Raw genomic sequence first — 20,673 nt, 5'->3', positions numbered from 1 at the left:
TCTGTTTACTAGAAATGGAAGGCAGTGTTCACTCCCGTTCTCTCAGTCTTGAAAGGGGCATTTGAACTTGCCACACAGGTCCCTGCTTCTCCCGGCCAGCTGCAGGAGTCTGACCAAGCTTAGCTGGGAGTTTCCATTCCCCACAAAGGAGCAGCTCTCATGGCCAATGCCTTGGCCACCGTAACAGGAAGAAGATGGAAGTGATAGAATAGTTGGAGGCATGTCTCATTTACAAAACGAACACTACTTAAAAATGTGTGCACCCTCTGACCCAGTGATTCCCTTCCTTGGAATTTACCATATGGTGTCGTCATACGTGCAGAATAACACATACTCTGCAGCACTGTCAGCAGAAAGACTGGAAACGGCACCTTCCAGTCTATGGTAGGAGGGGAAGCAGCTGCTATCTGTTCTGCAAAATGAGAGCGGTACTTCTTGCTAGCGTAGCATTTATGGAGTACCGTACTGAGCGCTTTATGTCAGGGGACTGGTTAGGTCATATATGTTATACTTAGTGGAATATGCATAAAAACTGATGCAATGATAGTTGGGTTGTTTCCTCTTCCAGGGTGACAGTTAACACTGTAAGGAGCATCTACCTAAGCGCATGCTCATGTGTGTCTTCTTTTTGTTCAGTTATTTTGCCTTCAGTTAGATTTCTTGGAGGTTCTTACTGAGTCAAAGTTTTGCGGTGCATAGTTGCTTTGAGCAGGCCCTGTGACTTCTTTATGCCAGAACTTTCCAGACCTGGGCAGATGACACCAATAGTTCCTCGGCTCTTCCCCTTGTGCTTTGGGGTTCAGAGTAAGACCTGCATTGCCTTTCTAGCTGCACAAAGAAAGGCAAGGAGGGCAGAGGCAAGTCTCTATTCTCCTAATGAGCAAGCTGGGCAATAATAATAATAATAACAATAATAATAATAATAATGACTGGCTCAGTCGTTAGAGCACCCGACTCTTGATCCCTCGGGGATGTGAGTTCAAGCTCTACATTGTGAGTGGAGCTTAACTTAATAATGGAGGCACCTGGGTGGCTCTTGTTGGCTAAGCATCCGGCTCTTGGTTTCATCTCAGATCATGATCTCTCAGCTTCGTGAGTTTGAGCCCTGTATTGGACTCTGTGCTGGCAGTGCAGAGCCTGCTTGGGATTTTCTCTCTCCCTCCCTGTCTCTCTGCCCCTCCCCAACTCATGCTATCTCTGTATCTCTCAAAAGTAAATAAATAAGCTTAAAAATAAGAATATTGATGATGATGAAGCAGCAACATTATTAAATGTTTCCTCCATGCCAGACCCAAACAAACTAACCAACAAAACAGAACAAAATTTCTCAATGACTCATGGGTTAAAGAAGAAACGCATATTAAAAAATATTTAGAACTCGGGTGCCTGGGGGGCTCAGCCAATTAAGCATCAGATTCTTCATCTCAGCTCAGGTCTTGATCTCAGAGTGGTGAGTTCAGGCCCCCACACTGGACTTCACACTGGGTGTGGAGCCTACTTAATAAATTTTTTAAAAAAGAAAATACTTAGAACTGAATGATTGTCAAAATACTACTGCATATCCAAATTTGTGGACTGCAGCAAAAACAGTACACAGAACATCTGAAGCCTTAAATCTTATGAGAAGAAAAAGAAAAGGTGGAAACTAATGAGCCAGGCATCCAGTTCAGTAAGTTAGCATTTCTGACTCCAGAAATCAGGAAATTTGAAGGAAATCACAAAGGGCAGAAGTTAACTGCATAGGAAACAAAGGAACAATGCAGAAAGGCAACACGTCCTGAAAACCAGCTAAGACATAAACCTGTGGCAAAAGGGATCCAGGACCAAAGCTAGAAACCTCAAATAAGCAATGAAAAGAATGAAATATGAGAACCATCTATAAAAAAGCAGAGTTGGTTTTTTTTATTTTTTGTAATGTTTATTTTTGAGAGAGAGACAGAGCACGAGTAGGGGAGCAGCGCGCGCACACACACACACACACACACACACACACACACACACACAATCTAAAGCAGGCTCTAGGGTCTGAGCTGTCAGCACAGAGCCCAATGCAGTCTTGAACTCACAAATCATGAGGTCATGACCTGAGCCAAAGTTGGACAGACACTCAACCGACTGAGCCATCCAGGTGCCCCTAAAAAAGCAGAGTTTTAAAAAGGAGAGAGAAATGCCCTAAAAAACTTTAAGCCAACCAATTCAGGAGTTTAGGGGTGTCTGGGTAGCTCAGTCAGTTGAGCATCTGACTTTTGGTTTCAGCTGAGGTCATGATCCCAGGGTCATGGGATTGAGCCCCCCCCCCTCCCCATATCGGGCTCTGCACTGACAGCACCAAGCCTGCTTGGGATTCTCCCCCTCCCTGTTCCCGTGCACAGGCACACATGCGCACGCTCTCTCTCTCCCTCTCTCTCTCTCTCTCTCTCCCTCTCCCTCTCCCTCTCAAAAAATAAAAAAAGAAGAAGAAATGTTTATTTTTAAAGTCACTACTTCAAGCCAGCCATGCTAGAAGTATTATTAGCTCAGGGAGTTGAGGACATCTGCCTGGGGTCTGTCTGTCCAACTGTGTGCCCCAGCCTTGCCCACTGGGCCTCCCATGCTTGTGGCCTTGGGGCCAATGAATGAGAGTCCTGGGTCCCACTGCCTGGGTTCCCTGGGGCCACAGAAACCCCTGGGCAGGCCAAGAGTCAGTTCCCTTGTCCTCCTCCAGGGCATCATCGCAGAAGAGAACAAGAACCTGCAGCCCCAGGGAGACGAGGACCCCGGAAAGTTCAAGGAGGCCGAGCTGAAGATGCGGAAGCAGTTCGGGATGCCAGAGGGGGAGAAGTTGGTCAACTACTACTCCTGCAGCTACTGGAAAGGTCGCGTGCCCCGGCAGGGCTGGCTCTACCTGACCGTCAACCACCTGTGCTTCTACTCGTTCCTGCTGGGGAAGGAAGGTGAGTGCGGCAGGCAGGCCCATCATCCTCAGCTTCTCTCCCCACTGCCCCCCCACCCCAGAAAACTCACCACCTCTCCAGACCGCTGGGGTTCCTGAGTGCCTTCCTTCCTTTCGGCCCCCAGATACTCTGTCCCCACACACACACCAGAGGATCTCCCCGAAACCCAGTGCACCTCACCGGTTCTCGGTAGGGAGGCCCAGACTCGAGCTAGGTCTGCACCTGGCTCTTGGGGTCTCCCCATCCCACCTCCATCCATCGATGTGGTTCCTCACAGAGTGACTGCACGGGGGCTCCCTTCTCTCCTTTAAGTGGAATATCCAAGGGCACCTGCCATCCCTGAGTGGCTCCGGGTTATGGGGTGCCTTGTTGCTGCAGGACCCTCCCTGCCTCTGGACACAAGGCTGGCGCCCTCTGCTGCTACATCACCCCAGGAAAGAGCTCCCAGGGCTTCAGCCCTCCTGAGCCCAGTAAGGCCTTGTCCCACCAGGCACACATCTGACACACCCTTCCACCTGCCCTTCTTCCCTCTCCACCCTGCCCCTCCCACCTCCTCACCAGGCAGGGGTCAACGTCCCCTCTGTCAGCGCACTCCCACTAGGTGGGCTTCTCTGGACCAGGGTCTCAGCTCACTTCCCATGTTCATCTGTGTTACCCTTCAATCATTTGTGGGACACATAGTCGCCCCAGATATTCTTGGGGCCGGTCCCTCCATGTGGATCACATGTCCCAGCACAACCAGGCTCAGGCATGGGGGACACACAGTCAGTGATTCCCTCGGGGACACACAGTCAGTGATTCCCTGGGGAGCGGTTGTCCCAGTGGGTGCACGTGCTGCCCAACCCTCCGGCCCGTCTGACCCACTGGTGTATCTGTCCTGCGGGCATGCAGTGAGCCTGGTGGTGCAATGGGTAGACGTCACAAGGCTGGAGAAGAATGCCACACTGCTCTTCCCCGAGAGCATCCGTGTGGACACCCGGGACCAGGAGCTCTTCTTTTCCATGTTCCTGAACATTGGTGAGACCTTCAAGCTCATGGAGCAGCTGGCCAACCTGGCCATGCGGCAGCTGCTGGACAGTGAGGGCTTCCTGGAGGACAAGGCACTGCCCCGGCCTTCCCGGCCACACAGGAACATCTCGGCTCTGAAGCGGTGAGTGGCCCTCTGGGGTGGGAGGGACCCGCCCCCCTCTCGGGGTGTATTTGAGACAGGAGGACACTATGAGGTCCACAGAGGTGCCATCCAAAAATAGCTACTACTAACCACGAAGAGTTACTTCTCAAAGCCCTGTGAGGTGGAGGGGCTCATATGCTGGCGATTGGTAGACAGTAATGATGGCTGGCCCTCCTCCCCGGAGCACTACCGTTGTGTTCCTCAATTGTAGCTGCAAACCCGCACGACTGGCCGGGAGCTCAGGAGTTCCCGGATTCATACCCGTGTACCAAGACCTCATCCCTGCCTGGCTGTTTCCTGGGTTGCCCCCAGAGACCATGGCCTTGGCCCAGACCGTGGGGTACACCTTCAGGACCAGCACGTCCATCCAAGGATGTCACTCTCCATATGTGAGTGATGGGGTTGCTGCTGGAACCTTGCAGAAAGGAAACAAGCAGGGCCAGGACTTGACACTGTCCATCAGGGTGTGCCTGCCAGGCCTTGCTCAGGCTGCTGGCAGCCCCCTCTACCCCGGGGGGCTGAGGAGAAAGATATTTCCAAGGAAAGAGCCACCAAAGGGGCAGGACCAGGGTGCCAGGCGGCCACTTCACATGGCCATCAGATAAGCGAGCATACCCTTGCATTCATCAACAGGGCATCTTGGGGAGTCCTCCTCTGGGTGTTTGGGTGGGGCTGGGTGTTCCCTGGCAGAAGTAGCAGCCTTGGGCAGAGGCATGCAGGGCAGTTGTGGGGAACCCCTGGGCACTGGGGCCCTGTCCATCCTCAGCACTGAGCAAGCAACGTATGAAGCCCTGTCAAGCTGTGGGTGTCCTCCAGAGCCCTTGCGGCCCAAAGGCACACTGTTTGCTGCATACATGTCCTCTGCTGGTCATGCAGATGTCTCCCGTGGTACATGGGCATCTGCTGTGTGTGTTTTATTGAACTCGAAGGTCTCTGGGGCATGACCCCAAAGAGCCCAATCCCGTGTGGAAACCAAGGCTCTGAGGTCCCCTTGCGGGCATATTGTGTCCTCACTCTTATCTCCTTTCCTCCCACCCCACCTTGGTTTCCCAGAGACCTGGATGCCCGAGCCAAGAATGAGTGCTACCGGGCCACGTTCCGGCTGCCCAGGGACGAGCGCCTGGATGGCCACACAGGCTGTACGCTGTGGACCCCGTTCAACAAACTGCACATCCCTGGCCAGATGTTCATCTCCAGCAACTACATCTGCTTTGCCAGCAAAGAGGAGGACGCATGCCACCTCATCATACCCCTCCGGGAGGTGAGCCCCCAGTGCCATGCCAGCTCCACGACATCTGGTGGCAGGCCTGCGGAGGGTACAGAGCAAGTCAGCAACTTCCCTGAGCCCCTGCACTGGGGCCAGGCCCCTCCAGCTGCCAGGTTCCCTCAGGGATCCCCTTGACTGCTGGGGAGCAGGGTGGGGTTTGGCATGCCAGAAGCACTCACACTGGGACATGAGGTAACTTCAGGAAAGTCCTCTCCAGTCAAATCCCTGTGCCTCTCCAGTCAAATCCCAGTGGTGTCCAGCAGGTGAGTGTCCCCAAGTCCTGCCTTCCTGGCCCTGCAGTTGGACTTGAGCCAAGTCCTGCCTTGGCTGGGCTTGGAGGACTATGGACCCTCACCAGCCCCACCATGTCACTCTTGGAGGCCATCTCACTGTTCCTCTCCCAACACTTGCCTTGGCTGTGACTCTGGCTCCAGCAGGGCTGGAAGTCCACTGTCACCTGTCAGGGATGGGGGGCAGCTCTCACCTGTCACAGATAAGGGTCAGCTTTCACCTGTCAGGGACGGGACAGCTCTCACCTGTCGGAAGTGTTTTTTCTCAGGTCTCTTAGGCTTCCACAGGGACCTTGAAGGCAAGGCCATTTGTTCTGTGCTGCCGTGAAGGGTGTAGAAAGTGAGGGAGAGGGCCCCTGCCCAGATGGAAAGCACTGACCCCACAGTCACAGCAGGTTCCCAGGCCTCCTCTTCCTCATGGCCCAGCAGAACAGGCGGGCTATTCAACTCTAGGAAGCCCAGTAAGGTTCTTCAGTTATAACCCAAATCACAGTATCTTGATTTTATTAAAAACCCAGAACAGTGACACCTCCCTGCATTTGTACAACGCACTCAAACTGTAGGTGCAGCTATGAGCAGGGGTGGGGGTTTCTATGTGCTGCCTCGTTTCCCCAAGGGAGGTCAGAGGCAAAGGACTCAAAAGAGCCACAGACCCAGAAGCTCAAGGCTCAGGTAGCCCCTAACCCCATGTTCCCTTTTTGCACTGGGCCCGTGAGTCTATCCTGGGTGCTGTGCTGACCTGGCCCTGACACCTGGGGTGGGTGCAGAGGTCTCCTTAGGCCTCAGCTCTATTTCTCCTGATGATCCTACCTTTTTTTTCTTTTTTAAGTTTTACTTTTTATTTTGAAAGAGAGAAACAGAATCCCAAGCAGGTTCCACTCTGTCAGTGCAGAGCCTGAGGTGGGGCTCAAACTCATGAGCTATGAAATCATGACCTGAGCCGAAACTGAGAATTGGTCTATTAACTGAGCCACCCAGACACCCCTGATCCTGCCATTTCTGATGGCAGAGAGCTCTGGCTGAGGCGGGGGCAGACTGTCTGGGGCTCTTGGGATGAGACTGGCCCCGCAGCTAGTCTGGACAGACCCGGCCTGGTGCTGATGATCCTCCTTGCACCCACCAGGGCACTTCACAGGGCCTTCCACTCAGAGCATGCTGTGTGCCCACACCCAGTAGGCTCTTGACTCTGCACCCACCCTCCAAACATGCTCTTCCTGTTGCAGCCTTGGGAAGCAACATTCCGTCCGTCCGTCCGTCCGCTCAGCTCAGAAGCAGGAGCCGTCCTTGCTCCTGACCTGGCCTTGTTCCCGCATCCCAACCATAGCATGTCCCTTCCTCTCCACAGCCACCTCCTCGGGAGGGTGCTGCCTGCACTGAACCCCATTAGTCCCCTCCTCCCACAGCATGTCAGTGCCCTGCCCCGGCTCGTCCAGCATCTCCTGTGATTAGAAGAGTCCCCAGCTGCCTGCTGTGACCTGTGGACCTTTAGTGAACCATTCACTCCTTTTTAGGTCTTAGCTTACATGCATGCAGATGTGCTCACACACACAAACACACACTCATATGCATCTGCACACATACTTATCCACATATACACACACCATACACACACCCACATGCATCTGCACATATACCACGCACACGCTCACACGCATCTTGCACGCATGTAGGTACACGTACACATTACCACCCCTATATGCATTCATGCACATACCTACACATACATACATACATACACACCATAACACACGTGTGCACTCCTACACGTACATTTGCACACATACATACATATGCGCACATAATACACACTCACACATCCCTCTCGTCCTCACTCTTGCCCCAGCTTCTCCAGCCTTTCCTTGTTTGTCAAGCTGGTCCCATCCCTTCCTCAGGGTGTTCGCTGGGAATTCTGCCCTGATGTCTGCCTCAGTTCCTCCCCTGGCTCTACCAGTTCTCAACCTCAGTTGCTACCTCCCTGTACCTCCCTGGAGGTGCCTTCGGCACGAAGCAGCCTGATGGAGTCCTAGCTCACCCTTTGGTCCCTACTCACCTGTGAGAACTATGCTTCACCTACATGTCCATAGTCCAGCCCCTGGGCTGCAGGCTCTGCAGAGGCATCCCTTCAAAGTCCTTTTTGCAACCTCCACACCTGTGATGCACTGTCCACACGCCTCAAGGTCAGAGCTGGACCTAGGACACACTGTCAGCAAGTGCAAGCAGGGCCACTCACTGTGCTTTAGAGTAAGAGAGTAACCGGACATCTTTGGGAAATCAAATGGACTAGCAGCTGGGCTGAGCACCTTTCATTCTGCATCATCATTCTCATGACAGCCCTGCAAGGCTGATATGCTCGCGCCCGCATCAACTGGGGGAAACGAGGCTTAGATGTGCACGTAACTTGCTCAGAGTCACATGTTAGCAAGCAGCAGAGTCCACATATGAATGCAGTGGGGCCCAGAGAGTTCCCCTGACCCCTCACAGCACCCTGGCCAGGAGAGAACTATGTGAGGCTGCTGTGTCTCAGACATACAAAACTGTTCAGCTTTCTGTCCCAAGACACAGATGCCTAATAGGTTGGGGTTTTTTTTTTTGCCTTCTCAGGTGACTATTGTTGAAAAAGCTGACAGCTCCAGTGTCCTGCCCAGTCCTCTGTCCATTAGCACCAAGAGCAAAATGACCTTCTTGTTCGCCAACCTGAAAGATCGTGATTTTTTAGTTCAGAGGATCTCTGACTTCCTCCAGAAGATGCCATCCAAGCAGCCGGGTGGCAGTGGAGTGGGAAGAAAAGCCAGCACCATGGAGCCGGCCCCAGAGGTAAGAGGGCCCCTTGGGAGCCGTGAGGTGGGGATCGGGGCCAGGGCCAGGGCCTCCATGCTGGAGTCTGATCTTATGGTGCCTGTTGTGGCCTCAGGTGGGGAGGGCACCCTCTGGGTGCAGGATGGAGAACCTAATCTAGCACCCATCCCGGTATCCCAGCCACACACTGCCTGACCTCACAGGCCTCTCTGCACCCCACCGCACCCCCCAGTCCTCTGAGCCTCACCTGTCTGCGCCAAGTCCCATTCCACATAAGAGACCTTCTCTGGCTTGACCAGCCAACCTCATCTCCATCCGTGAGGAACTTTTGCTACACTATCAAGGCCTATCCAGCATGAGTTTATTTACTGGTATTTCTTCTGTCAGTCTTTCAGGGATTTTTATAGGGAGAGACCTCCTTTTCATCTATTTTTATTTTTTTAAGTTTATTTATTTTGAGAGAGATTGCGAGTGGGGGAGAGGCAGAGAGTGGGGGAAAGAGAGAATCCCAAGCAGGTGCCATGCTGTCAGCACAGAGCATGATGTGGGGCTCAAACTCACAAACCATGAGATCATGACCTGAGCCAAAATCAAAAGTCAGGTGCTTAACTGACTGAGCCACCCAGGTGCCCAAGGCCTCCTTTTTAAAGACTTACCTTCAATATCATTATTACACCAACAAAATTAACAATAATTCCTTAATATCAAAGACAGTTGAGGGGCGCCTGGGTTGCTCAGTTGGTTGAGTGTCCCAACTTCGGCTCAGGTCATCATCTCATGGTCCGTGGGGTCAGGCCCCATATCAGGCTCACTGCTGTCGGTGCAGAGCCTGCTTTGGATCCTCTGTCCCCATCTCTCTCTCTCTGGCACTCTCTTGAAAATAAACATTAAAAAAGAAACAAAGACAGTTGAACCTTGAACAATGCAAAGGTTAGGGGCATCGACCCCTCACACAGTCAGAAATCCACATATAACCTTTGACTCCTCAAAAACTTAACTACTACAGCCTATTGTTGACTGGATGCCTTACAAATAACATAAACAGTTGATCAACATATGCTTTGTATGTTATCTATATATGTATTATATACTGCATTTTTACAATAACGTAAGAGAAAAGAAAGTGTCATTAAGATCATAAGGAGGGGCGCCTGGCTGGCCCAGTTGTTGGAGCATGCAATTTGATCTCGGGGTTGTGAGTTTGAGCCCCACGTTGGGTATAGAGATTATTTAAAAGTAAAACCTTTAAAAAAAAAAAAAAAGAGGAAGACGAGGAGGATCATAAGAAAAGGAGAATACATTTACAATACTGTATTTATCCAAAAGATCCGTGTGTGAGTGAGGCGGTGCAGTTGGAACTCGTGTTGCTCAGTGGTCAACTGCATTTGTATTCACGTTTCCCCAAACTTTTTACTATTCGATCGTTTGCATTGAAGTACAGATAGGTCACATGCGATCAATTGATACGTCTCTTAAATTCCTTTTTATCTTTAGACTTCTGCTCTATCTCTCATTTTTCTTGCAGTGTTTTGTTGAAGGAATTGGGTCATTTGTGCTTTTCCTGATGTGTCCCTTTGTCCCCTATTTTCTGTCAGTTGGTAGTTGGATAGTGAGATCCAGATCAGATTCAGGTTCAGTTGTTTGTGTGTTTAGGGGGCAGATCTACTTGTACATGGGATGATTGAGGAGCTACATACTTCCACCAAGAGCTATATTAATACCTGGTCATTGTGTTATGTGCCATTGTCAGTCACTGTCGAGCCCTGTATAGATCTGGTAACTCATCAGGGATTGTAAGATGGCGGCACTCTACTACTGCCATTCCTTTTGTTTATTAGCTGGAATACTTCCATATTGAGAGGAACCCCCTCATCAACTACCTAGTTACCTGAGGCACAGTTCGCATAGGAAAGGCAGAGTAAACCTTGTAGCCTTCCTTTTTTTTATTCACCAGTTGTTCAAATGATGAGTCGGTTCCCTAGCATCCTCCAGATGTGATCATGTCATTTGTTATGTCTATTTTGTAGTGTAATTATGAACTTACAGATTTGGGCGCCTTGATATGTTTCGATCCATGACAGTTATTATCCTCAGTCCATCTGTGACCGGAGAGAGCCCCCTGAGGTTCTCATTTGTGCCCTTTTGACACAACCCTGGTCATTTTTGCCTGCTTCCTGGTATGACAAGATGTGTGTGCTGTGGGTCAATCTGAGTTTGTAAAAACACTTCAAGACTAGAAGAGTCCATATAAAAATCCACATATTTGGCTTCTCTGGAAAAATCTGCGGCCCTGGTATGACAGCGCTCACATTCCCACCAGGTGGCATTGGAGCCAAGAGGTAGCACATGGCCTTCAGCTCCCTAGAGCCCCCACCTGGTCTGGCCCACAGAGACCTTTAAATTTTCCACCCCTGTAATCAATGCTCAGTAAGTTATTAAGCAGGTAAGGAATGGATGGGAAGGGGCCAGACAGAACCTGTTCATTAGAAACATTCAGAAAGGTTTCTTAGAGGAAGTTGGGCTTGATCTGGGATTTCAAGGGAAGAGTAAGTTTAGGTTGAGTGGAAAGGGACATGAGCAAGCATGTTGAGCTGCCTTCATGAGGCCCAGCACCACAAAGGACAGGGCTGCCGGGCCAGAGTAAGCACAGGCCCCTGGCCCCTTCTAAATGGTCATCATTCACCCAACACATTTTTATTGCATTTCCATCAGGTGCCAGGTGCTATTCTATGCACTGGGAATAGAGCAGTGAACAGATTAGACAGAGTTTATATTCTAGTGAGAGAAACAGACAATAAGCAAACAAAGGAGGGGCTCCAGTCACATGGCATTTAAGCAGAAGCTTGAAAGAAGGGAACAAGCCATGAAGTATCTGGGGAAAGAGTGTTGGAGGCAGAGGACATAGCATGTGCAAAGACCCGGAAATGGGATTGAGCTTGGCACAGGCTACAGAGACAAGCGAAGACCAGTGTGGAAAGTGAGGTTAGAGAGGAGGCAGGAAGCCAGAGCATGGAAGCCTGTAGACCTTGTAAGCACGTTAGCATTGACTCAGTAATACAGGAAGCTGTCAGCACGTTCTGACCAGAGGAGCGACACAATCTGTGCATGCTTTCACAGAACTACTGTGGCGCCTTGTGTTGGGAACAGGTTAGAGGTGCAGCTCCTCAGTACAGAAACCACATGTGGCTCTTGAGCCCTTAAAATGTGGCTAGTCCAAATCCAAACGTGCCATGAGCATAAACTAGACACCAGAGGTTGAAGATTTGCAATGAAAAGAGATCTCAGTAACGTTTTCTATGAATTCTGTGTTGGAATAATCATATATTGGCTATATTGGATCAAATAAAATATGTTGCTAACACTTATCTCACCAATTTCTCTCACGCTTTTTAATATGGCTCCTAGACTGTGTTAAATTACCCACACTGCTCTCATTCTGTGTCTCCTGGACAGTGCTGGACTAGAGAGTGGCGAAAACAGAAGCGGAGTTGGAAGGCTGTTACAGTAGTCAGGACGTGGGACAATAGAGCCATGGTCGAGGGAGGTAGCAGTGGAGCTGGTAAGAGGTGGTCAAATTCAGGGTGTACTTTTTTGTTTTTCAATTGTGGTAAAAGACACATCACCTAAAAATCACCATGTTAACCATTTTTATTTTTTTAAATTTTTTTTTTTTAATGTTTTTTATTTATTTTTGGGACAGAGAGAGACAGAGCATGAACGGGGGAGAGGCAGAGAGAGAGGGAGACACAGAATCGGAAACAGGCTCCAGGCTCCGAGCCATCAGCCCCAGAGCCTGACGCGGGGCTCGAACTCACGGACCGCGAGATCGTGACCTGGCTGAAGTCGGACGCTTAACCGACTGCGCCACCCAGGCGCCCCAAAATGTTAACCATTTTTAAAAAAATTTTTTTAATGTTTATTTTTGAGAGAGAGAGCACAAGCCGGGGAGGGGCAGAGAGAGAGGGAGACACAGAATCCAAAGCAAACGCCAGACTCCAAGCTGTCCACACAGAGCCTGACATGGGGCTTGAACTTGTGAACTGTGAGATCATGACCTGAGCCAAAGTTGGCCACTTAACCGACTGAGCCACCCTGGCACCCCTTACCCATTTTTTTAAGTTTATTTATTTATTTTGAGAGAGACAAAGATAGTGTGAGTGGGGGAGGGGCAGAGAGAGGGGGAGACAAAGAATCCCAATCAGGCTCCAAGCTGTCACTGCAGAACCTGACTTGGGGCTTGAACTCACGAACTGTGAGATCATGACCTGAGCTGAAGTTGGACGTTTAACTGATTGAGACACCCAGGCACCCCACCATCTTAACCATTTTTAAGTGTACAGTTCAGTGGTGTGAAGTACATTCACATCTTGTGTAACCATCACTACCACCCCCATCTGTCCATCAACTCTTTCCATCTTGCAGAACTGAAACACTTACTCCCTATCCCCCTTCCCTGCCACCTCTGGGAACCACCACTCCCCTTTCTGTTCCTATGAACTTGACTGCCCAAGGTGCGTCTTATAAGAGTTCCTTTTGTGACTGGCTGATCTTATTAATGTAATGTCCTCAAGGTTCATCCTCATGGTAGCACATGTCAGAATTTCCTTCCTCTTTAAGGCTGAATAATATCCCATTGTGTGTTTATACCATGGTTGCTTAGCCATTCATCTTTTGATGGACACTTGGTTTCCTTCCACCCTTTGGCTATTGTGTAATGCTGCTGTGAGTGGGTGTGCAAATATTTCTTTAAGACCCTGCTTTCAGTTCATACGGATATACCCAGAAGTTGAATTGCTGGGAAGAAGTCAATGGGTAATTCAGTGTTTAATGTTTTGAGGACTTGCCATACCTTTTTCCACAATGACTCTACCATTTTACATTCCCACCAGCAATGCCCAAGGGCTCCAGTTTCTCCCCATCCATGCCAATGCTTGTTATTTTCTGAGTTTTCTAATGGATGTGAAGTGGTATCTCATTGAGCTTTGGGTTTGCGTTTCCCCAGTGATTAGTGATACCGAGCATCTTTTCATGTCTTACTGGCCATTTGTTTAGCCTCTATGAAAAATGTCTATTCAAGCCCTTCTTCACCTTTTTTAAAATTGGGTTGTTTGTGGTCAAGTTAGAGAAGTTATCTATATATTCTGCATATTGACCCATCAGATACATAATTTGCAAACATTTTCTCTCATTCCATGGGTTGTTTTCTCATTTTGATTATTATGCCTTTTGATACACAGAAGTTCTAAATTTTTATGTAGTGCAATTTATCTATTTTTCATTTATTTCTTGCACTTTTGATGTCATATCCAAAAAATAATTGCCAATCCAATGTCATGAAGCTTTTTCTCTGTGTTTTGTTCTAAGAGTTTTTTGGCTTAGCTCTTACATTTAGGTCTGTGCTCCAGTTTTTAGTGAATTTTCATGTATGGTGTGAGGTAAGGGTCCAGCTTCATCATTTTGCATGTGAATATCCAGTTCTCAGCACCATTTGCAATAAAAACTTAACCTGTTCCCCTTGAACAGTCTTGGCACCCTTGTCACACATCATTTGACCATATATTTGAGGGTTCAGTTCTGGGCTTTCAGTTCTGTTCCATTAATCTCTATGTCTTTATGCCAGTACCACATTGTTTTAACTATTGCTTTATAGTAATTTTTTTAATGTTTATTTATTTATTTATTTATTTATTTATTTATTTTTTAATTTTTTTTTTTCAACATTTTTTATTTATTTTTGGGACAGAGAGAGACAGAGCATGAACGGGGGAGGGGCAGAGAGAGAGGGAGACACAGAATCGGAAACAGGCTCCAGGCTCCGAGCCATCAGCCCAGAGCCTGACGCTGGGCTCGAACTCACGGACCGCGAGATCGTGACCTGGCTGAAGTCGGACGCTTAACCGACTGCGCCACCCAGGCGCCCCTAATGTTTATTTATTTTGAAAGAGAGGATGCAGAAGCAGAGCAAGCGGGAAAGAGAGGATCCCAAGCAGGCTCTGCACTGTCAACACAGAGCCTGACCCGAGGCTCCATCCCACAACTGTGAGATCATGACCTGAGCCGATATCAAGAGTCAGATGCTTAACCAACTGAGCTACCCAGGTGCCCCTGCTTTATAATAAATTTTTCAATCAGGAAGTATGAAACCTCCAACTTCATTTTCTTTGGCTATTGTTACGGCTTTTTGTGGTCCTGCCCTTGAGATTCCATATGAATTTTAATAGATTTTTTTTTTTCTGCATAAAAGTCATTGGGGGAGGGGGGGACCTGGGTGGCTCAGACCGTTAAGCGGCCGACTTCGGCTCAGGTCATGATCTTGCGGTTTGTGGGTTTGAGCCCCACGTTGGGCTTTGTGCTGACAGCTCAGAGCCTGGAGCCTGCTTCAGAGTCTGTGTCTCTGTCGCTCTCTGCCCCTTCCCTGCTTGCGCTCTGTCTCTCTCTGTCTCTCAAAAAATGAATAAAAACCTTAAAAAAAATTAAAAATTAAAAAGTCATTGGGGTTTTGATGGGGACTGCACTGAATCTGTAGATCACTTTGGGGAGTATTGACATCTTAATCTTATTTCCCCTAATCCACGACCACAAAATATCTTTGTTTATTTTATGCCTTCTTTAATTTCTTTCAGCAAGATTTTGTAGTTTTCAGCCAACAAGTCTTTGACCTCCTTGACAAAGTTTATCCCTAAGCACTTTTATTCTTTTCCATGTTGTCCGAAATGGAATTGTTTTGTTGATTTCCTTTTTGGATTGTGCAGTGTTTGTATATCACATACGTTTTGGAAGTAGATCTGAGGTTAAACTTTTGGGTTTGATACTGGGTATGGGAGAAAGAGGGGGGGTTACAAAGAAATGATGCTGTAGCATTGACTGTGCAGCTTAGAGAATAAAGCCACCATTTAAGGACCTGGGGAAGATGCAGGAAGAGCAAAATTGTAAGAATTCAGTTTAGGGTGTATGAAGTGTGACGTCAAGCATAATGAACACTAAGAATGGACTACTGAAGAGAACAAACAGAGGTCATAGTGGCCTTGACGAGAGTTGCTCAGTGGAAAGACAGGAAGAAAAGCCTGACTGGAGTGGCCTTTAACTGGCACAAGGTGGCGGGAACAGGGTCACTTCTAAATCTTACCAAGTTTCCTCAGGAAAAGGCCCAGACCAACTTTAAGAGTGGAAGTTTTGTTTTCAACAAAAGCAGGTAGAAGGGTTAGCTACAAGTAGATGGGGTCAAACCACCAACGGTAGCATTATTCTAACTGGATATAGAGTCAGCAGCTGTGCTGAGGCAGTAAAGGATCTGAAACACCAATGACAACTCCCAACAAGAAAGAGCCCTCCCTCAGACCTGGGACAGAGCAGGGCAGGAACCCAGGGGGTAAAACAGAGAGAAGCCTCTGACAGTAGCGGAGATGGATCAGGAAGTCCTAAAGGGAGAGGGCTCCACAGAGAGGTACAGCAGAAGATGGACCCCACTAATGGCTCAGTGCAGAAAGCTACCCGGACCCACATCTCCTGACATGTATGACATCCTCCTGAAAGTGCAGAAGAATCTATATCATTTAAACACAAGCAACAGAAGATTGTGATTGCACTCTATACAAAGGTATAATTGGGGGGGAAATGAACCAAATAACCTTCCACAGACAATGAAAGCACATCAGAACAGTATCCCTCCAAGGCAGATGAAAACTGTACCCTAATATTTCAAAATGATCTAAAAAGAATTAGAGGGGCGCCTGGGTGGCTCAGTCGGTTAGGCGTCCGACTTCGGCTCAGGTCATGATCTCACGGTCCGTGAGTTCGAGCCCCGCGTCGGGCTCTGTGCTGACAGCTCAGAGACTGGAGCCCTTTTCAGATTCTGTGTCTCCCTCTCTCTCTGCCCCTCCTCTATTCATGCTTTGTCTCTCTCTGTCTCAAAAATAAATAAACGTTAAAAAAATTTTTTTTAAAGAATTAGAAATGACAGAAACTACTGAAGAATGGTATAAATAGAACTTTTAGAAAGCTCTGAAACAAAGTGACCAGTCAAAAGAAAAGAGAGGTGACAAGAGTCAGAAAAGAATTAGAAAAAAACTACAGAAATATTTCAGAAATAAGTATCACATACAAAAAAGACAGGGGCGCCTGGGTGGCTCAGTTAAGTGTCTGACTCTTGAGCTCAGCTCAGGTCTTGATCTTAGGGTCATGAGTTCAAGCCCTGCATCAGGCTCCATGCTGGGTGTGGAGCCTACTTAAAAAAAAGAAAGGAAGCATAAGAGACTCTTAAAAACTGAGAACAAACTGAGGGTTGATGGGGGGTGGGAGGGAGGGGAGGGTGGGTGATGGGTATTGAAGAGGGCATCTTTTGGGATGAGCACTGGGTGTTGTATGGAAACCAATCTGACAATAAATTTCATATATTGAAAAAATAAATAAATAAATAAATAAATAAATAAATAAAATTTTAAAAATAATAAAAAAGAAAGGAAGAAAAATAAGTATTGCACAAGGAGAATGCAACAATGAATGGATATCAAAGGATAAGGGAGGGTTGGGGGTCAGAGGAGGGCAAAACAAGTGAAGAAAGAGAAAAAAATAGCCAAAAGCCACAGTATAGAAGTCAGGTAAAGAAGATCCAACTTATGTTTCATGTAGGTCCCTGGAACTGAAAACCAAAGAGCATAGATAAAATAACAACTGTTAGAAACTACCAGTCACGAAAACTTTTCTGAGTATAAAAAGACTTGAACGTGCACAGTGGAAGGGCCTGTTGTACGACTGGGAAAACCAGTACAGAATAACCAATAATTGTTACAGAACATGGTAAAAACTGAAGACTTGAGGGGCACGTGGGTGGCGCAGTCAGTTAAGCTCCTGACTTTGGCTCAGGTCTTCGTGTCATGGCTCATGAGTTAAAGCCCTATGTCAGGCTCTGTGCGGACAGCTCAGAGCCTGGAGCCCGCTTCAGATTCTGTGTCTCCCCCTCTCTCTGCTGTTACCCTGTGCGCTCTCTCTCTCTCTCTCTCAAAAATAAATAAACATTAATAAAAAATAAAGATTTGAAAAAATTGGGAGGACAACCAATCCAAAAAGACCAAGTCATTTATGAAAGAATAAAATCAGACTGGGATCAGACTTTTATTTCTTTTTTTAATGTTTATCTATTTATTTTGAGAGAAAGAAAAAGAGCGTGAGTGGGGGGCAGTGGCAGAAAAGAGAGAGAGAGAGAGAGAGGGAGAGAGAGAGAATCCCAAGCAGGCTTCTCACCCTCAGTGCAGAGCACAATGCAGGGCTTGATCTCACGAACCGTAAAATCATGACCTGAGCCAAAATCAAAAGTCAGAGGGATGCTTAACTGACTGAGCCACCCAGGTGCCCCTGGGATCAGACTTTCAGATAACATTTTATACAAACAGTAACACCTCTAAGATATACAATTTTTAATAAAAATTATGCCTCACAGGGGCGCCTGGGTGGCGCAGTCGGTTAAGCGTCCGACTTCAGCCAGGTCACGATCTCGCGGTCTGTGAGTTCGAGCCCCGCGTCAGGCTCTGGGCCGATGGCTCAGAGCCTGGAGCCTGTTTCCGATTCTGTGTCTCCCTCTCTCTCTGCCCCTCCCCCGTTCATGCTCTGTCTCTCTCTGTCCCAAAAATAAATAAAAAACGTTGAAAAAAAAAAATTAAAAAAAAAAAAAATTATGCCTCACAGATTTTCTATCTGGCAAACTGAGGTTCAGGCAGTAAGTAAAGAATATGTAGGAATTTAAGAAATATACCAGCTCTTGAAGAATCTAATTAAGAACAATGTGGGGCGCCTGGGTGGCGCAGTCGGTTAAGCGTCCGACTTCAGCCAGGTCACGATCTCGCGGTCCGTGAGTTCGAGCCCCGCGTCAGGCTCTGGGCTGATGGCTCGGAGCCTGGAGCCTGTTTCCGATTCTGTGTCTCCCTCTCTCTCTGCCCCTCCCCGGTTCATGCTCTGTCTCTCTCTGTCCCAAAAATAAATTAAAAAAAAAAAAAAAAAAAAGAACAATGTTCAGACAACCCAGAGACGTTTGGAGAAGCTTTGACTGAAGGTCTGGTGGGCACGTTGAATGTATTTGTAGAAACCAGGCTAGCAAATGAGAATGAAATTGACAGACACTGTGTACATTTTCTATGCTCTGACAAGAAACAATACAATGAAAACATGAGGTAAGAAGGCCTGGAAAGTAGAAAAAGCTCATTGCTTGCCTTGTTAACTAAGAGTGAAAGTAAATCACTGTATGTTGGCAGAGAAAGAGAGGAGGAAGGGGAGGAAAGGGTTACTCACTAATTTCAGTATTGCCCATAGCAGGGAGTCAACAGGGTCTAGAAAGGACGGACCAGGGTACTAGATAAAGATATTATTATAAAGGTGGGTATTAGAACATAAAGGCACACTTTCTAGGAAAAAAAAAAAAAAAAAACTTGAGGGGGAAAGGATACAGTGAGTTTAAACAACTCTTTTGAGAATTTTGTATAAAAGTCAGCCAAGAATAAGAGGTCACTTTTCAGTTGGAGCATAACACATATACTCTAAAAAGCGCACAGATCATAAGTGGTAGCTCAGTGAACACAACATGTGAGCACCACCCAGTTGAGGCACATAGGAGGGTCTGTGGGGCCAGCTCTGGCTACATCCAGTTGCCTAGAGGAAGGTCCTGGAGGTGGAGGGGTGAGATTCGGAGCCAGAATGGAGGGGGCCAGACCTGGCCTGCCTGCGAGGCCACACATGCAGGAAGGCTGGCTGGTAGGCGTGGCTGTAATGGACTTCAGATTGCTCCTCGCTCAGTTAAACAGGAGGCCAGAGGTTTGAGATTTGATTCACAGGAAGTGAGGTGGGCAGGTGGCTCCCGAGATTTGCACTGGAATGTGTGAGGTGGTCAGCTGCAGGAAGGGGAGGGACTAGCCTAGGAAAACGCAGGACTCCCAGGCATCACGGCCTGTGAGCTCACTGTGGCTCTGGTGACTGTCACACAGGACGGTCATTGCCAAGACCACATCCTTGAGTCCGTCTCCTTTTCTGGCACTGAGAGTTTGATCCTCTGAGGTGCTCTGTGGCCTACAAGTCCATTCGCAGTGCTGGTCCCTTTGGGGAACCTCAGGCAGGAAGCAGAATCTCTATATTAGGGCTCTGTTGGTCTGGACTGGGGTTGTGCCCTCTGGTTTTTTTTTTTTTTTTTTTTTTTTTTATTTATTTTTGGGACAGAGAGAGACAGAGCATGAACGGGGGAGGGGCAGAGAGAGAGAGGGAGACACAGAATCGTAAACAGGCTCCAGGCTCCGAGCCGTCAGCCCAGAGCCTGACGCGGGGCTCGAACTCACGGACCGCGAGATCGTGACCTGGCTGAAGTCGGATGCTTAACCGACTGCGCCATCCAGGCGCCCCAGTGCCCTCTGGTTTGAGCGATTTGTCGTGAAAGTTTATTTCTGAATTTCTTTTTATTTTTTTAAGTTTATTTATTTTGAGACAGAGCGCAAGTCGGGGAGGGGTGGAGAGAGAGGAAGAGAGAGAGAATCCCAAGCAGGCTCTGTGCTGCGATGTGGAGCTCAAACCCACGAAGCTGTGAGATGATAACTTGAGCTGAAACCACGAGTCAGACACTTAACCAGCTGAGCCACCCAGGTGCCCCTATTTCTGAATTTCTGAAATCAGCCAGGGGCAGAAGGATGCACTGTGGATGGGAACCTAGCAGAGTTCTCTTCTTTTTTTTTTTTTTTTTTTTTTTTTTTTTCCTTTTTTCCGTCTTTATTAAAAACAGCACCTCTGGGGTAAAATTAACATACAACATGCCATATATATCCAAAGAGTACAGTTTGGTGAGTTTAACATGTATTCCTTGTGAAACCATCACCACAGCCAAGAAGAGGGTTTTCTTACAGGGAACACAGAGACAGTGAGGTACTGCAGGAAGCCATCCAGCACCCCTGCCCCTGCCACTTGGTGGATGGGACCATGGCAGGGGGGTCACAGACAACAGGACCCAGACTGGAGCATGACACACAGAGGAGGAGCTTACTGGCTCACAAGTCAAGAAGTCCATGCAGTCAGCCGCCTATCCCCAGAGAGGCCTCTCCCCATTGGACTGGGCTTTCTGCCAAGAGGGCAGTGTTCCCAGGTGGTGTATAGACCAGGATGCTGGCAGCAGCCCTGCATCCTCCTTGGCTCCTCCTGACATTCCCTGTGGTTACCACAGCATTTCCTTGGTGGCGCCTGGGTGATGCA

The 20,673-nt window shown here is 48.2% G+C and overlaps 1 protein-coding gene across 2 annotated transcripts in view; it reads left to right on the top strand.

The window, feature by feature from the left end:
- TBC1D9B (TBC1 domain family member 9B) overlaps nt 1–20,673 on the top strand; it is a 46,946-nt gene that overhangs the window by 9,665 nt on the left and 16,608 nt on the right. For both annotated transcript variants that reach the window (XM_058739547.1, XM_058739555.1), the window contains exons 4-7: nt 2,705–2,933; nt 3,825–4,083; nt 5,158–5,365; nt 8,263–8,475. In XM_058739547.1, coding sequence (XP_058595530.1) covers nt 2,705–2,933; nt 3,825–4,083; nt 5,158–5,365; nt 8,263–8,475 — 909 coding nt within the window. The remainder of the gene's footprint in view (nt 1–2,704; nt 2,934–3,824; nt 4,084–5,157; nt 5,366–8,262; nt 8,476–20,673) is intronic.

The sequence above is a fragment of the Neofelis nebulosa genome, chromosome 1 (assembly GCF_028018385.1).
Source record: "Neofelis nebulosa isolate mNeoNeb1 chromosome 1, mNeoNeb1.pri, whole genome shotgun sequence".
NCBI classification, from domain to species: domain Eukaryota; kingdom Metazoa; phylum Chordata; class Mammalia; order Carnivora; family Felidae; genus Neofelis; species Neofelis nebulosa.
The sequence above is the reverse complement of the archived record's forward strand: the minus strand, read 5'-3'. Positions and strand labels throughout refer to the sequence as shown.